General features: G+C 42.4%; 1 protein-coding gene across 1 annotated transcript in view; it reads left to right on the plus strand.

The window, feature by feature from the left end:
• The window catches only part of GSR (glutathione-disulfide reductase), a gene marked incomplete at its 5' end in the record, with an annotated part of 46,339 nt that overhangs the window by 14,064 nt on the left and 5,678 nt on the right, over nucleotides 1-26,597 (plus strand). The window contains 8 exons of the mRNA XM_045286886.1: nucleotides 3,863-3,951; nucleotides 4,936-5,005; nucleotides 7,960-8,107; nucleotides 8,826-8,880; nucleotides 14,016-14,115; nucleotides 14,642-14,728; nucleotides 17,305-17,463; nucleotides 24,668-24,779. Coding sequence (XP_045142821.1) covers nucleotides 3,863-3,951; nucleotides 4,936-5,005; nucleotides 7,960-8,107; nucleotides 8,826-8,880; nucleotides 14,016-14,115; nucleotides 14,642-14,728; nucleotides 17,305-17,463; nucleotides 24,668-24,779 — 820 coding nt within the window. The remainder of the gene's footprint in view (nucleotides 1-3,862; nucleotides 3,952-4,935; nucleotides 5,006-7,959; nucleotides 8,108-8,825; nucleotides 8,881-14,015; nucleotides 14,116-14,641; nucleotides 14,729-17,304; nucleotides 17,464-24,667; nucleotides 24,780-26,597) is intronic.

Genomic DNA, 26,597 nt, shown 5'->3' on the forward strand with positions numbered 1-26,597 from the left:
CCCTCTTAGTTCCTGCTTAATACTTTTTTTCTCCTTTGCTTTTTAAAAAAAAATAAAGCATTTTACTGGGGGCTCTTACAGCTCTCATAACATCCATATATGAGAGCAGGGGGGAGGTGGAAGTAGAAAGGGGGGCCGATCACAGTGATTACCTGTCACACACCGCCCGCCAGGGAGACAAGCAACAGAAAAATGGGTGAAGGGAGACAGCGGATGATGTAAGATGTGAAAATAATAATTTATAATCAAGGGTTTATGAGGGAGGGAAGGGAACAAATGAGCTGATACCAAGGGCTCGAGTAGAAAGAATTTAGAAAATGATGATGGCAACATGTACAAAAGTGCTTGACACGATGGATGGATGGCTTATGATAAGAGCTGTAAGAGCCCCCAATAAAATGATTTTTTAAAGTGTTCTCCCAAGCCTTCAAACTAGTTTGTCTTGGTTCAACTTCCTGCTGAGAATTTTTATTTCTACCCCAAACCAAAAAACAAACAAACTCACTGCTATCAAATTAGTGCAGACTCACAGCGACCCCTTCAGGGGTTCCGGGATTGTGTTTATGGGAGTAGAAAACCCAGGCTTTCTCCTGTGGAGCTGCTGGTGGTTTGAACCCTTTTCTACCCCAGATACGCTGAGTCATAATTTACATTTTAACAAGATCCTCACATGGCTCTTCTGCACTCATCATACGTGTATGTTGGAAATGGTTGGAAATGCAGGGGGTCTAACCAGAATGAACCAGTTGGAAACCCTGATTTTTCCCTAAAAATTCAGCATCTACTGTGTGGCATTGGGTGTCTTGTGGCCACACTTAAGATTGTATTTCTATCACAAGGATCAATCTAGAACTCCCACCCAGGGGGACGAATAACAGAAAAGTGGGTGAGGGGTGACAGAGGGTGATGTAAGATGTGGAAAAAATAATCTATAACTTATCAAGGGTTCATGAGGGAGGGCAGGCGGGGGAGGGAGAGGGAAGTAATGGGGAGCTGATATCAGGCCCTCAAGTGGGAGGAGAATGCTTTGAAAATGATGATGGCAGCATATGTGCAAATGTGCTTGACACATTTGTTTTTTTTAAACATTTTATTAGGGGCTCATACAACTCTTATCACAATCCATACACACATCAATTGTGTAAAGCACATTTGTACTTCATTCTCAAAACATTTTCTCTCCACTTAAACCCCCGACATTAGGTCCTCATTTTTCCCCTCCCTCCCCCTCCCCCCTTCCTCATAAGCCCTTGATAGTTTATAAATTGGTATTTTGTCATATCTTGCCCTGTCCGATGTCTCTCCTCACCCACTTTTCTGTTGTCCGTCCCCAGGGAGGAGGTCACATATAGTCCCTTGTAATCGGTTCCCTCCTTCCTACCCACTCTCCCTCCACCCTCCCTGTTTCACCACTCACACCACTGGTCCTGTGGGGCTCATCCACCCTGGATTCCCTGTATTTTCAGTTCCTATCTGTACCAGTCTACATCCTCTGGTCTAGCCAGACTTGCAAGGTCGAATTGGAGTCATGGTAGTGGGAGCGGGGAGGAAACATTTAGGAACTAGAGGAAAGTTGTATTTCTCATCGTTGTTACATCGCACCCTGACTGGCTCCTCTCCTCCCCAAGACCCCTCTGCAAGGGGATCTCCAGTGGCCTACTAATGGGCTTTGGGTCTCCACTCCGCACTCCCCCCATCATTCACTGTGGTAAGATTTTTTGTTCTGATGATGCCTTATACCTGATCCCTTCGACACCTTGTGATTGCACAGACTGGTGTGCTTCTTCCATGTGGGCTTTGTTGCTTCTGAGCTTGATGGCCGCTTGATTACCTTCAAGCCTTTAAGACCCCAGACGCTTACTTTTTGATAGCCGGGCATCATCAGCTTTCTTCGCGTGCTTGACACATTTGTATGGATTGTGATGAAAGATGTAAGAGCCCCCAATAAAAGTATTAAACAAAATAAAAGATTGTATTTCTCAAGTTACTTTCATGAGGTTTCTAGATTCAATGTGTGAAGTTATTTGTTGCTCAATTCTGTATTTGGGGTTTAGTCCCCATCCTTGCTATTTCAGAAATGCGAATTTATTGGTTCTGTTCAGGAGTGATCAGACAGGCTTGCTGAACATCACAAGGAACTGACTTCTTTTTTTTTAATGATACATCAATTTATTATCATATGATATTATATTTGGGCTTAGAAATCAAGACTGGGTGTCATCACTAGAGGACAATTTTTTCTCAATAAGGCCAGCAAACCAGATTATTGAATGGACTCTTTTTTCAGCACTTCCATTAAACTCTGTATCCTCCTGAATTCTTTAGACTACTCTAGTGGTTTGGGGTTCTGTTATCTGATCACATTTAAGGAACTCATTCTTTCCACTCGACAAAGAGGAAGCATTGGCAAATCTTATTTCCAAAGCTGCTTGTTACTTATACTTGCAAATAATGTTACTCCTCATTTGAATGTACTTTGAAAACATGTTATAATCCCAAGCTTACAACCTTTTGTAACCAAGAGTGCATTTTTAATTGGCAGCTTCCTATTATCTCAACGAATACTGTAATCTCATGAGTGACACATAACTGAGTTTAATTCCAGAAAGGTTTCCTGTAATCTGTCCTTTAATTCAAGTATATTTTGTTTTCTTTTGTTTTTGTTTTTTATTTAGGAAAATTTCATTTTGGGGGGGGGGTATATTTCCTCAATTGCTTTACTTCATTTTGGTCCTAGATTTTGAAATCTATTCCATTTGAAATTGTGACTAAAAACAAAAATAAATAAACAAAAAAACTCTACTGCCATCAAGCAGATTGCAACTCACAGAAACTACACAGGACAGAAAAGAACTGATTTCTGAGGCTGCAAATCTTTATGGAAGCAAAAAGCCTCTCTCTCGGCTTATGGATTCAAACTGCTGGCCTTCTGGTTTGCAGCCTAACACGTAACTTACTCTGCCACCAGGGCACCATTTGAAGTTCTACAAATAAATAAATCATGTAAATTAATTATAGCATCGTTTTATCATTCAGCCATTTATGATAGCAAATTCAATGTCAATTGGTGCTATGTTAGCACCTCAATATTTAAAAATACTATTTGTGTTAAACCTTGACTCCTCCAAATAACTGAATACTTAATAGAATTCATTGTTTTATAGTTTTTAGTCCTCAACTTTATCTAAAAGATGACTTCAAATGATTTTACTGTAAAGTTATAGATGTAACTCTTATGACCTGGAACTGAATCAAACAGGGCAGGGTTTAAAGCTATCTAAAACTTTGGAAAGGAAAATAAATATATATATATATGAAGGGATATGATGAGGCATCTTCTGTTTTTGTAGTGTTTATACACGAGGGATTTTAACAGGAACACTGGTGGTGTGGTGGTTACTCATTGAATGCTAACCACAAGGTCCTCAGTTAGAAACCACTAACCGCTCTGTGGGAGAAAGATGAGGCTTTCTACTCCTATAAAGAGGTACAGTCTTGGAAATCCCAGGGGCAGTTCCACCTGTCTTATAGGTTCACTGTGAGTTGTAGTAGACTCGATGGCAGTGAGTGAGAATTTAACAGTAGGAATAAGTTTCCCCAGCATCTTAGAAACCTCACTATAAAATCCATCTGGTGATGCTTCTGAATTTTCTCTTTAAAAATGTTTACTTTGGGTTAAATTTTCACCTGAACTACAAGTTCAAAACATAATAAAATTAATTAATTAATTAAAATAAATAAGTAAAATTATTTATTTAGTTTTCTATTTAAATTTTACTTGTTATTATATAGGTGTGATTTCATGACCTCTGTCTTTCCTCAAAACTCATAGACCACTGCTTTGGATTCTTGCTTTTAATAGGTAATGTGGAACACAGCTGTGCACTCTGAATTTATGCATGATCACGCGGACTATGGCTTTCAAAGTTGTGAGAGCAAATTCAATTGGAGGTAAGTGTTAGATGCTCAGAGGGTTTGCCTTACAAATATGAGATTTTTTTTTCCTTTCATAACTAAGTGAGCCATCATTTTTTTTTTTAATATTTTATTAGGGGCTCATACAACTGTTATCCCAATCCATATACACATCAATTGTGTAAAGCGCATTTGTACATCGTTTCTCAAAACATTTTCTCTCCATTGAAACCCCCGACATTAGGTCTTCATTTTTCCCCTCCCTCCCCGCTCCCCCCTCCCTCATGAGCCCTTGATAGTTTATAAATGGGTATTTTGTCATATCTTGCCCTGTCCGACGTCTCCCTTCATCCACTTTTCGGTTGTCTGTCCCCCAGGGAGGAGGTCACACACAGTTCCATGTAATCGGTTCCCTCTTTCCTACCCATTCTCCCTTTACCCTCCCTGTTTTGCCACTCACACCACTGGTCCTATAGGGCTCATCTGCCCCAGATTCCCTGTATTTCCAGTTCCGATCTATACCAGTGTACCTCCTCTGGTCTAGCCAGTCCTGCGAGATAGAATTCGAGTCATGGTAGTGGGAGCGGGGAGGAAACATTTAGGAACTAGAGGAAAGTTGTATTTCTCATCATCGCTACATCGCACCCTGACTGAGCCATCATTTTTTGACGCTATCTAGTTTCCAAAAGTTTTGAATGAATTCATTTATTTATTCAAATAGTGATTGAGTAGGCCCTGTGCCCAGGCAGGCTTTCTTGTCATCTACGCAGAAAGAAGTATATGTTCCATGGGCCCAGCCCACTTCCACTGTGTGATACGGTCAAGAAGCGTATGTACTATGGCTGCCAATTGACGATTCTCCACGGGGTGGAATAAGGGCTTCTACCCTGGGGGAAGCCGATGGAGAAGAAAGTCCTCAGAGCAGTCGTCCATTGGGGTTCTTAGTCACAATCTGTGCTTCTCTGCTTAGGGGTGCTCAAGACCAGAGGCTTCTCAATAATGACTCCAGTTTCCTTGCAGTGTGATAAAGGAGAAGCGGGACGCGTATGTGAGCCGCCTGAACACGGTCTATGAAAACAATCTGACCAAGGTTTGTAAGCTGGGTTTTGAATTTTGAAAAAGAACTCTTCGCCGGTAGGATGAGCTACCGTGTCCGATCAGACTAGAGTATAGCCTTTGGCTAAACCTCTGATTATGTCTGTAAGGTAATTTTGGCAATGGAAAGAAAGAGAAAGGACAAAGGCAGCATATAGTTTTAGAGTTTTATTTCAGAGCTCCCAGGCGAGGTTCAGGGGTCCCTCATTGAGGCCCTAGAAGTCATGCTGTCCAGGCGAGAGATGAAGAGTTGTATAGCCCAGGTCTTGGGGAGGAAGTAGCTGGGGACTTTTATTTTGCTGTCTGCAAATCCAAGGCTAAGCAACAATGTTCAATGCTATCGACAACGGTTAGCCTCTGTTGGAAGGTCACCGAAGGGGAGGGGGAGGCTTGGGTTTTTACAATATCCTTGGAGTGTTTTTCTCTTGCCCAGGGTATTTTTCTACTTGCTTGCCCCACCAACTCCCGTTTCTGCCTAACAGTGTCTATTATTCCTTTTGCTATTATGCAGTCGACCTATCTCTGTAGGGTACTTTCCTACCAAGTGAGAGAGGTGTGAGCCAGAGTTGGTCTAGCCCTCCACTTTGAGTCAGACACCAAACACACCAGAACCTAATTATGTAGGAGTACATCAGCTGTAGTGGTGCAGCACTTCAGCACTCACTTGTCAACCACAAGGCCAATGGTTCGAGCCTACCAGCTACACCAAAGAGAAGGACGTGGCAGCCTCCTTCAGTAAAGATTACAGCTTTGGAAAACCCTATGGGGCAGTCCTACTCTGTCCTATTGGGGGGTTATGAGTTGGACTGGACTAGACGGCCGTGGGTTTGGTTTTGGATGGCAGGTTGTCATTTAAAATGAGGCGTGTTAGCTGGCTAGACACCTAACAGGGTTCATTTGCTCAGAGCATCCTCATCCTACTCAAGAGACCAAATAATGGTTCAGAAGGAGGTTTGCGTGAATGAAATCTGATGCAAAATAAATTTAAAACTTGAGAAAAGGTACATTTGCTTCCAGCCTGCTGTGTTCCCCTGCTCTGAGGCCCTCTGTGCCTCGGTCCTTTGGTGTCAGACTGCTTCTTCCCTTCCCCCTGTCGGCCTGGGCAAACTGCCTCATCCACCCTCATTTGACTTGACCACCGCGAACACAGCACATCTCATTTGCCTGTGGTCTCACTGGGCCATTTCTAAGATTATAACATACCTGAAGTCGTGTTGATCAGGAGGCATTTGATATTTGGGCCCCTGAAATCTCATTAGCAGCGTGGTTATAAACCCGCTTTTAAAGAGAGTTACTTCTACAGTTGGCTAACCTTATCTCTCTGCTGATTCTTATCATTCCTTCTGGAAATTAAAACTCACTGTCGTTCATTCACTAGGTTCCTTGTTTGAAGGGTGATATTTTCTGCTGTTAATTACCGGGGTGGGGGTGGGGTGGGGTGCATAGTCCTCTGTGCACCAACAATACGAGGTTTGGAGGCTGCCAAACATGAGGCTTATGCATCCATATCAAATAAATAAATGAGAACTAAGTAAAGTACTTCTGTCAGGAGATAGAAAAGTTACTGAGAGAGGAAGATGTGTTAATATGCACAAATCGTAGTGTGCAGTAGAGGCTTACTGTGACCTTTTTTGTTCTAGCATTTCATAGAGGGAAGGAATTGTACCAAGTTGATCCAGAAATCCTGTAGAGGCAAAGAAGCCAATCTAATATTCTAGGGAATGAAAGTAAAAATCAAATCATTTCCTCCCCCAGACTATTGTCTGTAGTATTACCTCTCTACCCACCCCCTTTTTACCTTGCACCCCAGGGAAATCATTGCCTAGGAGTTTGGAAGCTTTGTATTGATGTTGATTCAGCTTGATTAAGCCAGGTACCTGCAGGAACAGGTCGGAAAGGGAGAAATATTTGGATACAAGCATGTTCCAAATTTTGTAAACCTTCCATTCTGTGATCACGCTTGCATGGTCCCATTATCCTCCTATGGTGCCCACTCTGCATGCCAGTACCTGTGTCATGATTGCCATCAGTCCTGAGAGCCAGGCCGTGTGCAGAGATGCTGCTAAGAGCTAATCAAAGAGTCTTTGTCAACACCTTCGCATAGCACTTCCCATCTTGCAATGCTGTGCTGGGGTCCCGCTTTGTGTAAGCACACAGAAGCTGAGCACCCCCCCTCCCAAGTCTCTATTTCCCTTCAGCCTGCACTCCCTTCTCCTTTATTCGCGTGCTATTTTCACGGGGCTTTGGCCCAGTTCATTACAGGTCCTCCATAACTACATTCGCACCCCAGATGCATGGAATCAGACTCTGCCGTTGAACAAAATCCTCTAGTGATGCTTTTGTTTTAAAAATCATTTTATTGGGGGCTCGTACAACTCTTATCACAATCCATACGTCCATCCATCGTGTCAGGCTCATTTGTACATGTGTTGCCATCATCATTCTCAAAACATTTTCTTTCCACTTGAGCTCTGGTGATTCTTACAGATCCCCAGAATGTGGCGTCTGATTCAGTGTATCTTGGGGAGGGGGGGGCCTGGGGGAAGGTCTGAACTGGTTCAAAGCCCTGCTTTCTCTCCATTCTGCCCGTCCTGTAGATCATCAATTTATTTTCATTGAGAGTAAGGAAGATTTGTCCTCTTCACTCTCGGGAACTAAGATGCAGTCTCCTTCTTGTGGGGGTGACTCGCACATCTGAGTCGGTCTGTTCACTGAGGCACGACAGAGCACTGAGATTTCTTTTTACGGCACATCAACGGCAAATGGCAGCCTTCTCACCTAGGCACCAAGAATAGATATTGTGCAGAAATCTGAAACGATGGAGAGTTGTCTTGGCAACCATGAACCGAAAATCAAAATCCTTAGTAGAGAAAGGGAAAAATCGAATAAGCTCTGCAGCAGGTGTTGTATTGTAAGCAGAAAGTAATGCCTCCCTGGTGACTTCTTCAGTCCCGTATAGATATCATCCATGGCTTTGCAACCTTCACATGTGATCGCACGCCCACCGTGGAGGTCAATGGGAAGAGATACACCGCTCCTCACATCCTGATTGCCACGGGCGGCGTGCCTACGCTTCCTCCTGAGAGCCAGATCCCCGGTGAGTCTTCCAGAGGCAGATGCTGGTTCATGTGTAGGAGGGATTACCAACCAACTAACGGATGAGCTGTCGGAGAGGGAGGCGGAATCACAACTTGACAATTCAAGCCTTTGAGCCGGGAAGACTGGGCAAGGGTGGTTCCCTTCATTCAGGTGGTGAACCTGGTGGGGTGGAGGACTGCTTCTAGCGATAATGCCCAATGCTAAGTATATTGAGTTTGAAGCAAAGAATTGTGTGGCAGGACAGTTAGAAAAAAGGGATTTGAAGTAAAGGCCAGAACAGAAACCACCTACTGGGAAGTCCTTCACATGGAGGGTGAGAGCTGGTTGAAACCTTTGAGGAAGGAAGTAGAGAGAAGAGACCAAGGCTGGGCTGGGTGTTTCCCCCGCACCGTCCCCCACCCCACCTATGCATTTGGGGATGGTTGAGAGGATGAAACAGAGCCAGCAAAAAATGTTCATTCATGAGAGCTGAAAAGATGTCCGTTCTTCAGGGAGCTTACCAAGTTATTTTGTTATTAATCTCCTGTTTCTGGAGAGAGAATAAAAACTTTGACTCCAGAAAGACTTACTTGGCCGCTTCCCAAGTAGAGACATTAACAAAACTTGTCAAAACAGAGGATGTTGGATAAAAAAAATGCTTGGTTCTTGCATGAAATGTTGTAATTATTTTACAAGAAAGCACAGTCTTGTGTGATCTATTGAATCTTCCAACATAGGTGCCAGCCTTGGGATAACCAGCGACGGGTTTTTTCAGCTGGAAGCGTTGCCTAGGTAAGCTGGTTTCTTACCCATCTCAGTGGTCCCTCCTTCCCTTCATCGCTCCTGCTGATAACACTTTGCCTACTGCCTCCTCTCAGCCATTAAATGCCGGCACTCGCTGGATTTTGTCTTCCTACACCTTCTGTAAGGAGCCCTGGCGTTGCCATGGTTAAGTGCTTCACTGTTAATCAAAGGGTCGGCAGTTCAAGCCCACCAGCTGCTGTGAGGGAGAGTGACGGGCTGCTTCTGTAAAGACCTGGAAACCCCGCAGGGGCAGTGCTACACTGTGCTGCAGGGTCTCTAGGAGAATGAAGCCACTTGACAGCACACGGCAAGAGCCGTTCCTCTATGGGGGTTCTCATTCACTGGGCCGCTCAGCGGATGATGCACATCTGTAATGCTTTTGGCGAAAGCCAATTCCAAATGGTTTTAGATTCAAAATCAAATACGGAGTGATTTCTAAAATTAAAGGGTAAAGTCCTCCAGACAAAATTAGCCATATTTTATAATTGTCTTCTTTCTTCAGTGTGATACAGCATCAGTTGGTTTTATGTCTAAAATAAAGCTAGTTTTGTTTTTGTTGTTTAGTTTGGGTGTTTTAAACAGCTGTTGCAGAGGGTTCTCCATAAATGAAGGCTGTGTTGGTGTCACGATAATACATTTTTTTGGAATTGCTCTTTGTGTTAGAACAGCCACAGTGAATTACCGTGGCTTTAGATACACAGAGAGGCAAAAATGAGCAAGGAAGATAGTTTCTCTAATTTGAAGATACTGCACATTCTAAGTTTTGTAGGTTATAGGGCTCCGCCTTTTTTTTTTAATCATTTTATTAGGGGCTCATACAGCTCTTATCACAATCCATACATACATCAATTGTGAAAAGCGCATTTGTACATTCATTGCCCTCATCATTCTCAAAACATTTCCTCTCCCTACCTAAGCCTCTGGCATCAACTCCTCATATTTTCCCTTCCCTCCCCATTCCCGCCTCCTTCATGAACCCTTAATAATTTATAAATTATTATTTTGTCATATCTTGCCCTGTCCGACGTCTCCCTTCACCCACTTTTCTGCTGTCCACCCCCCAGGGAGGAGGTCACATGTAGATCCTTGTAATCGGTTCCCTCTTTCCAACCCACTCTCCCCCCACCCTCTCAGTACCGCCACTCCCACCACTGGTCCTGAAGGGATCATCTGCCCTGGATTCCCTGCGTTTCCAGTTCCTATCTGTACCAGTGTACATCCTCTGGTCCAGCCAGACCTACAAGGTAGAATTCGGATCATGATAGTGGGAAGGAGGGGAAGCATTTAGAAGCCAGAGGAAAGTTGTATTTTTCATCGTTGCTACATCGCACCCTGACTGGCGCGTCTCCTCCTCGATACCCTCCCGATACCCTTCTGTAAGGGGATTTCCAGTGGCCTACAAATGGTCTTTGAGTCTCCACTCTGCACCCCCTCTCCATTCACTATGATATGATTTTTTGTTCTGATGATGCCTGATACCTGATCCCTTCGACACCTCATGATCACACAGGTTGGTGTGCTTCTTACATGTGGGCTTTGTTGCTTCTGAGCTAGATGGCCGCTTGTTTACCTTCAAGCCTTTAAGACCCCAGGCACTATACCTTTTGATAGCCGGGCATCATCAGCTTTCTTCGCTACATTTGCTGATGTACCCATTTGTCTACAGCGATCCTATCAGGGAGGTGAACACACAATGATATGATTTTTTGTTCTTTGATGCCTTATATCTGATCCCTTGGGCACCTGGTGATCACACAGGCTGGTGTGCTTCTTCCATGTGGGCTTTGTTGCTTCTGAGCTAGATGGCCGCTTGTTTACCTTCAAGCTTTTAAGACCCCAGAGCTATATCTTTTGATAGCCTAACACATTGAGTCTTGGCTTTCTTTACCATTGGCTTTCTTTACCACACTTATTCACCCGCTTTATCTTCAGCAGTTGTATCAGGAAGGTGAGCATCATAGAATGCCAATTTAATAGATGAAAGTATTCTTACATTGAGGGAGTACTTGAGTGGAGGCCTAATGTCCTTTTGCTACCTTAATACTAAACCTACAAATATATGCACATAGATCTATTTCCCCATCCTCATATATAAATATATTTACATATGTACATGCCTTTATTTGACCTCTATAAATAGGGCCCCACCTTTAACTGATGAGGCGACACCAAGGAATAGGGGGAGAACCTGTGGGCCCAGAGGCCGGCCGCCATCTCCTCTGCAGAGCGTTCATTCTGCGGTCAGGATTGCTCAACAATGCTGCTCCTTTACCCTATGTCGCCAGTCCAGTTTGAAGTCCTAATCCCTTTCCTTTTGTCAAGGCTTTCATGGAAGGTGACTAATAGGTCACACTCTTTACCTTAATTCTCCTTGAGCCACGGTTGGATAATAAGGGGCAAGTGAGGGCTTCTTTGCAGTTCCATGGCTCCAGTAAAACTTCCCCTTGGCTCAGAGCAAGTAGGATTCTGGCCCTGAAGAGTCTTGAGGAAAACTGGTATTCTCTTCAAATTTGCTGTCAGGGTAGAGTAATTCGTGTGTAGGAATAGGTTTCCTCCCTTCATGACCCACCCCAAACTGCCTGGTTTTAGGGCTGAATGATATGACACATGCAAAAAACGTATCTGGAAATGTCACGATTCATGTAGCTTCAGTGATATAATTTAATCCAGACTCATTGTGTTAGGCCAGGTTGACTAGCGAAACAAATCCAGTGACACTCACTATGTATCAGAAAGAGCTTTATATCAAGGAGTAATTCAAGGCTTTGAGCCGGGAAGACTGGGCAAGGGTGGTTCCCTTCATTCAGGTGGTGAACTTCAGGCTCACGAAGCCACATGCTATGATGCAGAATGCAGGAGCATCACCGGCCGGTGGATCCAATAGTGGTGGACGCATCTCCAGGGCTCTGGCTTCAGCCAGGGTCCTCGAGCAGGAAGGTGAAGGCAGGGAGAGAGGGGAGATTCCCAGGAGCTTCCTTATGAGAAGGCCACACCCACAAGGAGTCACCATCAGGCTGTGGCCTGATTGACAGGCTGTACTCCACCCCTACACTTTCACACATCTTCAAGTTGACATGAAATTATGTAAGTGCTACACCCATCCTCCAGAAAGCTTCAGTATACATATCTGTCCATTATATTCATTTGTTAAACTTGTACCGACATGCATATTATAAACAAAAAGCTCTGGTTACACAGAAAAATGAATCTATAGTTAATAATACGATTTTCCTTTTTTACAAAAGTCCTTTTCCATTGTTAAAATGTTTGTGATTAAGTGAATAATTGAGGAAGAAAGGAGGCCTTCAAACCAGATAATTTGTTCAATCACTGCTGAGATTTGCATTTCCACCCCAGATAGACTGTATGAGAATCTGTATTTAACACATTCCCTAGATGCTTCTAGTTAAACTAGAAATTCTAGTGGGGGGGAGGGGGTTTGCAAATTCTCAGCAGAGGGGTAAAACTAGAATGAACCAGTTCAAAGCCTTGGAAAGAACAAATTTGGGAGCCAGCGTACCGTCTGCCGAGGGCTGTATGACTCCGTTTTACCATCAGGAGACTGGGTTAAGGATAACCCCGTGGAACCTGTGTAGCATCAGGGGTTCTGAGCCCCATCGGAGTTATGGCAAGTGCCTTAGGGTTCTGAGGAATGCAAGCTCATTTCCATTGGATACTAGAGTGGTAAATGGGGAAGGAAGGTGCTTCCAAGAGCTGAGAAACACTGATGCTGTAGATCTCTGAAGAAGCCAAGTTGTTTTGTGCCTGTGTCTTCTTATTTGCCCCTTGCTTGGAAATGTATCCTCTAGCCCTTGCAAAATCTTCCTACTGACCTCTTCAGGGAAAGTTCCTTGCTAACATTCCTCTGGGAAGGGACCATTGCCTATCCTAGCCAGTGCAATGCTTGTTAGCAAAGTGGGATTTAAATTAAAACATTTGGAGAAGAAAAATAAGATAGCTAGAGGTAGAAGAAGAAGAGGAGAGGAATACCAAAGCCAACATGTATCCAGAGGAAGCTATAAATGGAAGAAGACCTATTTCACAGTGTTGACTTATCCAGTCATTTCTCTGTTCATCCCCTGGGTTGTAGGATAAGGAGGTTGTCATGTCTAATTTACAGCCGGAGGGTTCATACTTCACTGTCCGGCCAGACTATAAACCCTCGGAGGGCAAAAATTCACAACACATTGAAAACCTGTTGCTAAAGGGTTGATTCCTGTAGACCCCATGGATGTTGGAAGGGCTCCATTGTTCTCACCCTGCTTGTTTGCTTCTTATACCAACGGGTTAACAATGGTAAAGGACCGTGGTTGAAGCTTTAGATGATTCCAGCCACCAAGGGGGTAGCTCCAGTTGAGGGCCTGTCAGCATTGCAATAGGATGAGGATCTCGGCTTGTTCACCATTAATTCCAACCTTTATCCAACCTTTAGCTAGTCTGTAAGCTTCATCCTCCGACCAGATCCATGGACTTGAGTTTTACTGCACATCTCTACTACAAAGAGCTTGCTAAAACTGGTCTTTAATCATATTTCAAGGATTAATAGAAGTGAATAATGATCGAGGAGAAATGCTGAGCAGAGAAGAAAAACCATAGTGAGAAGTGTGGCCCTGGTTATAGCTTTTGGTGAGAGATGATTACATACCAAAGTGTCTCTATTCTCCTGGTTTTCCTTGCTGTTTCCCCTCGGAAGACGTGTTGCCAAAGAACTTTTGAAACCTACAAATACATATTCCCTTCTTCCACATGGAATATCTTTTACTTAAAATTAGGTCTTGGAACAGAAAAAGGACATTAATGGAACATTGGTGAAATCTGAATAAAGAACAGGGTGTGTGTGTGTGCATGCATGTGTGTGTGTGTGCTTTAAAACATTCATGGAAAACTTCCATTATATTTTCATTCATTTTCCCACAAACTTTTTTAATCCTCCTCACTTTTTAGCCATGCCAATTTCAATTTTGACAAGTGGACCTCGGTTGTATAAGACATTTGCTTTAGGGAAAACGGGGCAAGGAATATAAGAGAAATCTCTCTCCAACCTTTGCAAGGTTTGACTAAATCTAGGATCATTTTAGAATCAGAAGCCTGTTTACCAGAATGACCCTGTGCTCCCCGTGCAGGCGCAGTGTCATTGTTGGTGCCGGTTACATTGCTGTGGAGATAGCAGGAATCCTCTCTGCTCTGGGCTCTGAAACGTCAATAATGATACGGCATGATAAGGTAAGTCTGTCCTGTTCCCTGCCCTTTCTTTGGTGTTAACTTTTGTAAAAGTCAACACTGAGCATATTTTCCCATGTTGCCAGTGGATGTTAAGGTACGAAGAGTATGACAGTCATTGATTGGTCTGCTCCACATGGCACCGAATCCAGGTTATTTGAATTTGGCGTTATAATCCATCCAGTTTCGTTCACACTGCTAGGTGACAGTAAAGATTTTTATGTGATCAAACTGCCTGGTGTTTCCCACATGAGATGGCAAATAGTCATCAGATGCCTTAATAAGGAGATGTGTAGGCTTAAATACAGTTGCTAGTTAAATTCACCAGAGTGTTAGGTTAATTTCTTATCCTCGAGTTCAGTTTCATATATAAGCAGAATAAGCCACTAAAGCTTTTTTTTTTTTTTTTTACTAAAAGGAAACTTAGAGATCACGAATGAATTTCCCCGCCGAGTTTATAGCATGTCTTTAATCAAGTTTTCTTCTGTTGCCCACCCCCCTTCCCTCTGCTGCCTATGTTTTTGTACAGGTGCTTAGAACTTTTGATTCGCTCATCAGTTCGAACTGCACCGAAGAGCTCGAGCGAGCGGGCGTTGACGTCCTCAGATACTCACAGGTAAGACGGCGCCTACGCCTGGTTGCAGCACTTGCTCGCTTCTCTCTTGGGAATCCCACCTGTAGCTTACGCTTCACCCAGTGAGTTTTGTAAACACAGGCACTGTGGCTACTCCTTTCCATTTATTCCTTCGAGAGCCGTGGTGATGTAGTGAGTTTATGTTCTGGGTTGCTAACCATAAGGTCAGCAGTTCAAACCCACCAACAGCTCCATAGGAAAAAGATGAGGCTTCTGTTCCTGTAAAAGATAGGAAGCCTCGGAGCCCCAGCGGGGCAGTTCGGTCCTGCCCTCCAGGGCTTCTCTGAGTCCGAATTGACTGGATGGCAGTGAGTTGGAGTTTTTTGAGAGCACATCCATGTGTCTCCCTAAGAAGCGGTTATTTCACATTCAAAGATCAATGGAGTTAAGACAAAAAGATTAGAAATCTAATAGTTTAATGCAAAACTAATCCTTTGGTTATTGGCAGGTTTCTGTGTTCAGGAAATGGTGGGTTTTTTTAAAAACATTTTATTAGGGGCTGATACAACTGTTATCGCAATCCATACGCACATCAATTGTGTAAAGCGCATTTGTACATCATTCTCAAAACATTTTCTCTCCACTTAAACCCCCAACATTAGGTCCTCATTTTCCCCCTCCCTCCCCGCTTTCCCCTCCCTCATGAGCCCTTGATAGTTTATAAATTGGTATTTTGTAATATCTTGCCCTGTCCACGTCTCCCTTCACCCACTTTTTGGTTGTCTGTCCCCCAGGGAGGAGGTCACATATAGTTCCTTGTAATTGGTTCCCTCTTTCCTACCCATTCTCCCTCTATCCTCCCTGTTTCGCCACTCACACCACTGGTCCTGCAGGGCTCATCCGCCCTGGATTCCCTGGATTTCCAGTTCCTATCTGTACCAGTGTACATCCTCTGGTCTAGCCAAACTTGCAAGGTCGAATTCGAGTCATGGTAGTGGGAGCGGGAAGGAAACATTTAGGAACTAGAGGAAAGTTGTATTTTTCCAGGAAATGGTGTTATAGAATGACTTCTTTAACTTTACCATTTGAATTTGGTACGTGGAAAGAATTATGAAAGACTTTGCTCCTCCTAAGTTTCAGTACAATTCTCTTGGATAATTAGCCATTATTTTTCACAGCTTTACATAGGCCATATCAGGGGAATCAATGAGATCACTCTTTGTGAACCTGGACATTTACACAGGTGTTTGGGTGTTAGCAGACTCATGTTAAGATCTCCCCCATAATACGTAATATGCCCAGTTCTCCTGACTATCTCGTACCTCCTCCATTCAGTTCTGATTAAGAACGTTCCAGGAGAAACAGTGATTGAACAGTTTTAAGTTTCCTATGTCTTCACCCCGCTCTGCAAGAACCCCTGCGCTTAGATTTATGACTTGCAGTGTTATCACAGTTCTTTATCACTCCCCCACAGCTAAATTGGCATATAATTAACATATCATACAATTCAGTAGTTGAGTCACATCAAGAAGAGTTGTACAATCATCACCACAATCAGTTTTAGAACATTTTTTTCACTCTTGTACTCAACGCTAATAGCTCACCATTTTCCCCAGCCTCCCCTGCCTTATTCTCCCAAGGACCCAGTTATCCAGTTATTGCCTTTATAGATTTACCTATCCAGATTTCATAAACAACAGAACATTTTCTGAAAAATTAACAAGAATAGCAAAGTAAAACATAAAAACCTCACTAGAAAAGAAAGCAGAAAATATTAAAACCAAGAACAAATGTTATCCCTTTTCTTAAGGGAGTACTCATTGAAACACGTTGTCTTTAAAGTGGAGTATTTTGGTGGTGTCTTGGTTTGCCAGTGTTGCTAGTCCAAAAATACCACAAGTGGGTGGCCGCGGAGAACAGATTCTCTCACCGTTTAGGAGTCACCGGCTCTGGGGGAGGCTCTCTATCCATGCTGAGGGGAAGTCATGCTCAGCTCTGCAGGAGCTCTTAGCTCCCTGGAGATCACCCAGCGGCATCTGTCTGCCCTCTATTTTGTTTGCTCTTAACTTCTGTGTCTAATTTATTCTTTCTATATCTCAATATAAAAAGGGGTTAGAGTTTATGACATATCCTACACTGGTAGGATCTCATTAACATAGCAAAGAAACCCCTATTTCCAAATGGGATTGCATCCAGAGGTGTAAAACCCCAGAACTACTATATAGGGTTCCAAAGCAGTCAGTCTTACGGAAGCAGATGGCCACATCTCGCTCCCAGAGTGGCCAGTGGGTTCAAGTCACCAAGCATCTAACCACTGCGCTTCCAGGGAGCCTCCTCAAGTTACAGCGGTTAGGATTTGTAACCCATATTTTGGGGGAGCACAATTCAATCCTAACAGATGGAGATACAAACAACAATTTAAGACCTTGGAGATCTGGTGTGGCCCTGGGAATTCTCATGTTGATGGTCTTTGGGCAAAAGTAAATATCTATATATTAACATGTAGAATCTACTGGGGGGGGTTCCTCATGTTTTTAACATTAAGAATTCTAGTTGCGTCTTTACTTGCTTGCCTTTTTAAAACGTTTCCTCCTTAACCACGTTATAATTGTCAATAGATCAAAGAAGTCAAAAAGACCTCATCGGGCTTGGAACTGAGCATGGTCACCTCCGCTCCTGGTAGGAAACCCACTGAAACCTCCATTCCGGATGTGGATTGTTTGCTGTGGGCCATTGGGCGAGACCCAAATTCCAGGGGACTTAATTTAAACAAACTGGTAAGTTGATTTAAAGCCAGTGGCTATGGAGTCGACTGCGACTCACGGCAAATCTGTCTGTGTTAAAATAATACCATGCTTCATAGGGTTTTCAGTGGCTCATTTGGTTAGCAGATAAGCTCATCAAACCAGGTTTTTTTTTTTTATGCTTTGTTGTTGTTAGGGGATGTCTAGTCAGTTCTGTCTCATAAGGACAACACACTACAGAATGAAGCACTGCCCGGTCCTGCACCATCCCCACAATTGTTAATTGTTGCGGCTATTGTGTTAGTCCATCTCATTGAAGGTCGTCGTCCTCTTTGTTTTGACCCTTTAACAAGCAGAATGCCCTCTGTGTGGAGGAGTCTCTCCTGATAACAAGTCCAAAGTACATAAGAGGAAACTCCCCAGCCTTGCTACCAAGGATCATCCTGGCTCTATTTCTTCCAAGACAGATTTATTTATTTTTCTGTAAGTCTGTAGTACTTGCAATCTTCTTCGGCAAAATAAAAATTCTAAGGCATCAGTTATTTTGTGGTCTTCCTTGTTTCTCCAACTTTCACATGCATATGAAGTGAATGAAAACACTGTGGCTTAGTCCTCAAAACGACCTCTTCGCTGTCTGACACTTTAAAGTGGCCTTGTGCAGTAGATGCATTACGTTGCTTGCTTTTTAAACTGCTGCTTCTGTGAGCATTGATTGGGAAGCCAAGTAAAATGCAATCTTCGACACGTTTCAGTCTTTTCTTTGTTTATTGTCTCTCGGTCCAACTGTGAAGGTTTTTATTTGTTTTATGTCTTTCTTTTTTCTGTACCATTTAGAAAACTGCTTTATTGAGATTCACATGTCATACAACTCACCCATTTCCAATGTACAGTTCAGTTGTTCTTACTATACACACAGGGTTTCTGCCCATTTTTTAAAAAAAGTTTAAATTTAATTTTAAAAAATCATTTTATTGGGGCCATGTTTTTTATAAATCAGTGTATTGGGGGTTCGTACAACTCTTATCACAACCCATCCATACATCCATCCATTGTTTCAAGCACATTTGTACATATGTTACCATCATCATTTTCAAAGCATTTTCTTTCCACTTGAGTCCTTGATATCAGCTCCTTATTTTTCCCTTTCTTCCTCCTCCCTCCCTATCTCCGTCATGAACCCTTGATAATTTATAAATTATTATTATTTTTCATGTCTTGCACTGTCCAATGTCTGACCTTTTTTTTTTTTATGTTTATACCTCTATAAATGTTTTTTTTTTTTTTTTTTTAACATTTTATTAGGGGCTCATACAACTGTTATCCCAATCCATACACACATCAATTGTGTAAAGCGCATTTGTACATCGTTTCTCAAAACATTTTCTCTCTGTCTGACCATTTTTATAAAGCACTTTTTTCTTTTTGTTGTGGATCAAACATTTTATTTGTTTTTATTTTAAACCATTTTATTGGCATATAATTCACAAACTATACAAGTCAGTAGTTCAGTCATATCAAGAAGACTGTAGTCATCACCACAATCCATTTTAGAATATTTTATTCCTTGTATTCATCCTTATTAGCTCCTGTTTCCCCCAACTTCCTCTGCTACACCCCCAAGGTAACCCAGTTCCTGTCTCCCTAGATTTACTTATCCTGGATTTCATATAAAGAAAACCTTTTTAAAAACAAAACAAGAAAAGCTAACAATAATAAACTAAAATAGATAAAAATCTCAATTGAACAGAAAGCAGAAAATATTAACAACTAGAACAAATTTAACATGAGTCAGAAAGGAAATCAAACGATAAGGTGTTAAATTTTAACCTAACTGCATTTGCAATTATCTACTTTCCAGTGCATTCTGCATATTAGCTAGGCTATTAATATACCTGGTTGATGGTCAGAGGGAGTTCACAGGAGGCTTAATCCACGTGTATTTACCCTTTCCTTTTTTAACTGAAACAACTTTAAAATGAGTCAAGAGAGATCAAATGATAAGATGTTATTTTAATCTTAACTACGTCTGCCATAAACAACTTTACAATATGCTCTGTCTGATAACAAGACCATTCACATACCTTGACTATGCTTAGAGAGGATTTACTAGAGCGGGGGTCCTCAAACTATGGCCCGCTGGCCAAATGCGGCCCGCCGAGGACATTTGTCCAGCCCGCCGGGTGTTTTTGCCCCATCTGTTTTTTTACTTCAAAATAAAATATGTGCAGTGTGCATAGGAATTTGTTCATAGGCTTTTTTGTAAACTATAGTCCGGCCCTCCAACAGGTCTGAGGGACAGTGAACTGGCCCCCTGTTTAAAAAGTTTGAGCCCTGGACCAGAGGCTTGATTCATGTGTGCACCCTGCACATGGATTTTGGGCTTCCACTGTTAACCATAACCTTCTGCAAAGCATATTTAAGCTCAGATACCATTCTCTCTTTCAAATTTACATATTTTTGTTTACAATACTTGGATCCCAGAGGCTGGTGTGCTTCTTCCACATGGATTTAGTTGATGCCTCACTGTGATGGCTGCTTGTTTGAAGACAAGCCCTAAGGTGTCAGTTGCTATTACTTCTGAAAGCCGGGCAACATCTAGTTTCTTCATCAGCAGGGCCATGTCATAAGAACTCATTGTTCCTAGATTGAGGCTAGAATTAAATCCAATCATATTTCTATGATATATGTATGGTTCACCTTAGAGGTAGCATTGCCATTTTATGTTAGAGATCATGATGAATCATCCCTGATGAAGGCCGTAGCCTTTCACTTTCATCAGTAAGTGCTTCAAGTCCACTTCTCTTTCAGCAGCCAAGGTGTGTCATCTGCATATAAAGAGCCTTCCTTCAATCCTGAAGCTGTGTTTTCCATATAATCCAGCTTCTTTGAGAATTTGCTCAACATACAGAGTTTATTAGTATGGTGAATGGATTCAATGCTGATGCACACATTTAGTTGTTCTGTTTGCTCTGTGTAGAAGTTCTGCACAAGCCAATTAAGGGTTTGGAATTTCTATTATTTGAATTACTATCCATAATTTGTTATGATCCATGCAGTCAATTGCCTTTGCATAGTCCACAAACCACAAGTAGATATCTTTCTGGTATTCTCTGCGTTCAGCTAGGATCCATCTGACATCAGCAATGATATCCCTGGCTCCATGTCCTCTTCTGAATGTAGTTTGAATTTCTAGTAGCTCCCTATATCTGTACTGCTACAGCGATTTTTTAATTGCCTTAAACAAAATTTTACTTCCATGGGACCACATTCTGTCTGGTTGCCTTTCTTTGGAGTGGACGCAGAAGTGGGTCTCTCCCAGTCAGTTGGTTAGGTAGATGTCCTCCACTGTTCTTGACATAGACCAGTGAGCACCTTCAGTACTGCCTCAGTTTGTTGAATTATTTCCATTGGCATTCTGTCAATTCCTGAAGCCTTGCTTTTAGCTAATGCTTTCAGTACAGCTTGGGCTTCTTCCATCAGCACCATTGGTTCTTGATCATAAACTACCTCACGAAATGGTTGAATGCTCCCCAGTTCTTTTTGGTACAATAACTCTTGTGTATTCTATCTTTTGTGTTTGCTGGTTTGTTTTTGTTCTCTCTTCTGATGATATTTCCTGCATTGTGCAATAGTTTGCCCATAAAATCCTTCAACATTGCAATTCAAAGCATGCCTTTTTTCCTTCAATTGTTCCTATTTGAAGAATGTCATGCTTGTTCTTTCCTTGTGGTTTTCTAACTCCACGTCTTTACATATTTCCTCTGAATACTTTACTTTGTCTTCTTGAGCTGCCTTTTTAAATGTTTTACTCAACCTTTTCATTTCATTATTTCTTCCATTTGCTTTAGCTGCTTGAGGTAGTTTATTGTGCCAACCTGGCCGATAAACACGTGGGGTTAATTGATGGGCAAAGGGATAAATGGCTCAGTGAGCCTCACCTTTCTAGTTCTCAGGTCTCTTGCTCTCTGATGGTCGGACCAGGGTGCAGCTGCCTTAGCCAGTTCCCTGCTTCAGCTGGCAAGGCTGACTTCCTACAAGACATCCCCAAGGAGAAGCCGCACGGACCTACCCCGATTCAGCCCTGGGTGCTAGAACAGCCGTGTGGAGACCCCTGCTAGCGCTGAGATGCTTAAACATTCACTGACTCGGCTTTCCTCCTGCATTCGGTTTCATAGTGTGTGTTTTGTGAGATGGAGGAGGACTTTGTGGATTGGTGTCAGACATATGGGTTAATGTTGGACTTGTGGGCTTGGGCAGCACTGGGTTGGGATGTTTTCTTGATGTGCACTTACCCTTTATTCTTGAGATGTTCTCTAACTTCTGGTAGGATTCAAGGTTGTAAGGTGACTTAGTCTGTGGTAAACATTCTTCTTTTTTTAGCTGTTTGTGGTAAACTGGGTTAAATTCCCATAACATTTTTCTTTATTTTCTTTTTTTTGCCCATAACATTCTTAAATCTTAGTGGCCCTGTGATTATTTTCACCTTGACACACTCAAAATTATAGGTGCGTTATATTGGATTCTGTTCTTATCAGTCCATATATTCAGTTTATCTTAAAATCCCATTGCATCTCTCTTTGAGAGTAAAGTATAAACTTTTTTCCTCTCTAGTGTCCTCACGCTAGAGCATGTGTTTTACCTCTAATCTAGATTGTCTAGCAGTTTTCTAACTAGCTTTCTAACTTTAGTTTTCATACTTGTCTCTGAAGTTCAATAAAGATTAGCTTTGCCTTTTCTGTATATGCAAACAGGTAGCATTCTTATCTGAACTTAAAAATTTTGAAATGAAATCTACTGTACCAGCTTGTGGCATGTCCCCAGAGACTGGCCCATGTCTGAACGTTCGTTGTGCTACGTACGAATCGCATGGCCTGGAGCAAGCAGCTTTATCTTCATGTTTCAATTGCATCATATGGAATTTGGAACTGAAAATATTTCTTGCCTCATTGAGTTATGGAAGAGAGTCTGTGAGAAAGAGCGTGTGAACCTGCTGCCGCTGCTGCTCCTAAGGATGATGATGCTTTTTCTGATATGCTGTTCGACTGCTAGTTCTAATAGACTATCTTTTATGTTTGAGGTTTTCACATCTTGAGCAATCTGTAACCTTTTCATTTATGTTTTAATAATGTCTTTTATCATCTGGATTCCTTTTGCACATCCGTAAGAAGTTATTTTTTAGCGTTTTTGAAGACTAGAGTACTCAGGGAGCTACTTGACTTGCTTTTACTCTTGTTCAGTGACATTCAGGTAAAAACCTAATGGCCTGTCTTCATATTAGTTAGACCAGACAGCTTTGTACCTTTCTCAAGATGTTTGCCTTTGTACAAGTGTAGGCAATGGTAGATGTAGTTTTTAACTATATTTGCTGAATTTTTAGAGAAAAAAATTGATCAGTTTCATTCATTGTTAAGATATATTTGTGTAATACAAATGGAATGATTACCGTGTACACATTATTACCGAATTCAGTCTTGCCTATAAACTGTGATGACCCTGGCTGGGAAAACCAAGAGCACAGAGATAATGCAGAGCAATGAAGAATTCACGAGGCTGTAATCTCCTCTGTCTTACCACTGTTTTCCCAGTGACCAGGTTAAGGCTGTTTGTAATTCACGCTCTGTTATTTGTTGATAGGTAGGTGGCAATACAGGTCTCATGACTAGGAAGTGGCAGAAGAAGTTTAACTGAGGTCAGCCTCGTTCCAAAGGTTACACTTAGCCATTCTGCTACCTCTTTCCTACTGATCCTGTATCTCAGCTTCTGACATGAAAATATACGAACCCAAAAGAGAAGCAGGGTACTGTTGGGAGCGAAAATTGAACCCCAATAGTTTACAGGAAAAATCTCCTGGTTAAAAGAAATATTTGCATTTTTAGAATAAAATGAACATTTTGCTTGGATTTTAAAAATTAAAGTCATGAACTTTTGAGAAATCTTATGCCTCAGTCTGTTGCCCACCCCACCATCTTCCAAGAGGAATAAGCTATTATTGCTCAGGAAGACACCGTCTTAGGTGGACTGTCCAGAGAGAGCAAGTGGCACATCTTTATTAGTTGAATGTCTGCATGTGTAACTTCAGCTGTGGTGGACTGTCCAGAGAGAGCAAGTGGCATGTCTTTATTAGTTAAATGTCTGCATGTGTAACTTCAGCTGTGGTTGGAAGGGGTGCCAGCCCCTCACCACTAATCACAGGTTAAAAAGGCACAGTTGTACAGTTGCGATAAATAAATATATTAAAGTCACCGAGAGCATGAGAGATACAAGAGATAGTGGAATAATGGAGTCAGACACATTTCATGGTAGCAATGCTCACCTCTGCCCTGCTTGGTGGTCATGTGGAGAGAGGGGGAAGGGAAGGGAGGACAAGGGGAAAGGGAACAGGGGAGTGAGGACTGGAGAGGAGAAGGGGAGCCGAAGAGAGGTGAAGGGAGGGGCCGAGAGAGAGATTTGTATTGCTAACCCAGGCCTATATATCTTTGGGGACATGCAAGCCCACTACTTATAGGTAAAGACATATGTCACAGGAAGGGGTTGCACTATGGGTTATACAGCTATGAGAGGGGGACAGTCTGGGGATATACACACAATAGGAAGAGGAGGGACTGGGGGTAAACAAGTGACAAGATGGGCGGATCCTAGATTCAGGATGGCAGCTTAACTTTGGATGTCATGGAGCCAGTTTGACCTGTTCCCTGGCACCATTATCAGTAGGGTGTAGACTCCACCTACAGGAACCAAATTAAGGACTGCAGGCCTCTAGAGAGAAATAGCCTATTGTCCTTAACAGCAGGGAGCAGGGCCTACCATAGTCTGGCAATTGATTGCCTTCAGGGAGGATGTCTGTAAGCATCTGACCTCCCCCCATATGCTAGCAAAAAGCCCCTAGTGTTTGGCATGTCTTTGGGGGAGACAGATCTAGGGAAAAGTCTCTTTATAATCCCAAATCCTGAGTTTCCTTTTCACATTTACCCAGACAGCTGGTTTGTCCATGACAAAGTCAAATCCTCTTAGAGGATCCCCGCCCCCACTGGGTCAAATGGATAGATCCCTAGGTAAGAAACCTGCCAACTGGAAATGGCTTTCATCTTGCAGTTGAGTCTTAGCGCTTCTTGGAGCACATTTCCTGGAGATTCTGACGCTAGCGGTGCCAGTGTGAAATGAGGCTGATCCCAAGGATTGGTCGGACAGTTTTACCAGATGGGCCAAGTGTGTTCAGGGCGCCCGTTGCCTGTTTCAGGGAATTCAGACGGATGACAAGGGCCATATCATCGTGGATGACTTCCAGAATACCAGCGTCAAAGGGATCTATGCGGTTGGCGATGTGTGCGGAAAGGCGCTTCTTACTCCAGGTACTGTTCCCTCCCTCTGAGTGTCGGACAGGGCTGTGCAGCTTTCACAGGTAAGTCTGCTGAAGCAAAGCTGAAAGGGTGAGTATCTTTTGAGTCATCAAAATGATTTCTTTTAAGGCATTACGATATATGTGTGTGTTCTTGGCATTTTCTGAATGATACTCATTTTTCATTAAAGGACTTTTAAAAATGCCTTGGAAAGACTGACATTTTCAAAATGGGAAGCTAAGAACAATAAGTACCAGAATGAAACAAATGTCCTAAAATTGATTGTTATGATTGTACCACTCTTCTTAATATGATTGAACTATTGAATTGTATATGGATTATATGCCAATAAAATTGTTAACTAACAAACAGACAATAAAAGCGACTGACGTTTTCATAGAGGGGATGTGGTAGAAGTTAGAATCCGTTATACGTAGTCTCGGCGGAAGGAACTGACTTTAGAGAAGCAGCCATTTAGAGTGACTATTGTAGGACTGGTCTTGAAAGAGCCAGGGTGTGACCGGCACCCAGTGCACGTCCAGAGTTCATCGATGCCACTTGCACCTCTTTGCCCATTGTCAACATCACTTCTTTGTGTGGCTTGACTGTTTCCTTTGAGCCTTTGCCAGACTTTCCAGAATGGCCCTGGTATTTTACCTGAGGATGGCAACCTGCCCTGGTCACACACCCAGTCTTTTAACTCCTCTGGAAAGTAAGGAGCTCTGGTGGCATTGGTGGGTGGTGAGTTGGGCTGCTAACTGCAGGGTCAGTACTTGGAACCACCGCGGGAGAAATAGGAGATCCTGCTCCCATAAAGACTCACAGGAACCACAAGGAGACCCCAAAGGCAGTCTACTCTGTCCTGAAGACTCTCTGAGTCAGCACTGACTTAAGGCGGCGAGTCTGGGGGGAACGCTCTCTTAAAGAGGAGCTTAGTGCCATCAAACGACTCAAAAACTGGATAATACATACAGTATAGCACTTGACAATATATCAAACTGAAGACCATTTATGTGTTCTGATATTTTACTTAGGTAAAATATCTTCAGTTTGAAATCAACAAAATTAAAAAACTGATGTTTATATTGCACCCAGACACGAAAATAAAATTGTTGGAAACAAAACAGGCTAAGGAGAATAAGCATTTAATTAAAAAAAGAAAAAAAGTATGAAATGAGTGTGGTTATCAAATAAAATAAAGGTGCTAAAAATTAATATAGTTTTTTTCCATAAATACTGTATCAAAAACGTATTTATTAAGTACATAACTACTCAGTTTTATTTTTATGTGTAGAATTCAGATAAACCTAGGAGGCAAAGGGCATTTATAAAGGTCTAAATAAAGGCATGTACATATGTAAATATATTTATATATGAGGATGGGGAAATATATCTATGTGCACATATTTATAGGTTTAGTATTAAGGTAGCAGATGGACATTGGGCCTCCACTCAAGTACTCCCTCAATGCAAGAATACTTTGTTCTATTAAACTGGCATTCTATGATGCTCACCTTCCCGATGTGATTGCTGAAGACAAAGCGCATGCATAAACAAATGTGGTGAAAAAGCTGATGGTGCCTGGCTATCAAAAGATAGTGTCTGGGATCTTAAAGGCTTGAAGGTAAATAAGCGGCCATCTAGCTCAGAAACAACAAAGCCCATATGGAAGAAGCACATCAGCCTGCGTGATCACAAGGTGCCCAAGAGATCAGTTATCAGGCATCAAAGAACAAAAAATCATATCATTGTGTACTCACCTCCCTGATACGATCGCTGAAAACAAATGGGTGCATAAGCAAATGTTGCAAAGAAAGCTGATGGAAAAAA

Source organism: Echinops telfairi, unplaced genomic scaffold, assembly GCF_000313985.2.
Source record: "Echinops telfairi isolate 266 unplaced genomic scaffold, ASM31398v2 ScPeMD7_9;HRSCAF=40, whole genome shotgun sequence".
Classification (NCBI taxonomy): domain Eukaryota; kingdom Metazoa; phylum Chordata; class Mammalia; order Afrosoricida; family Tenrecidae; genus Echinops; species Echinops telfairi.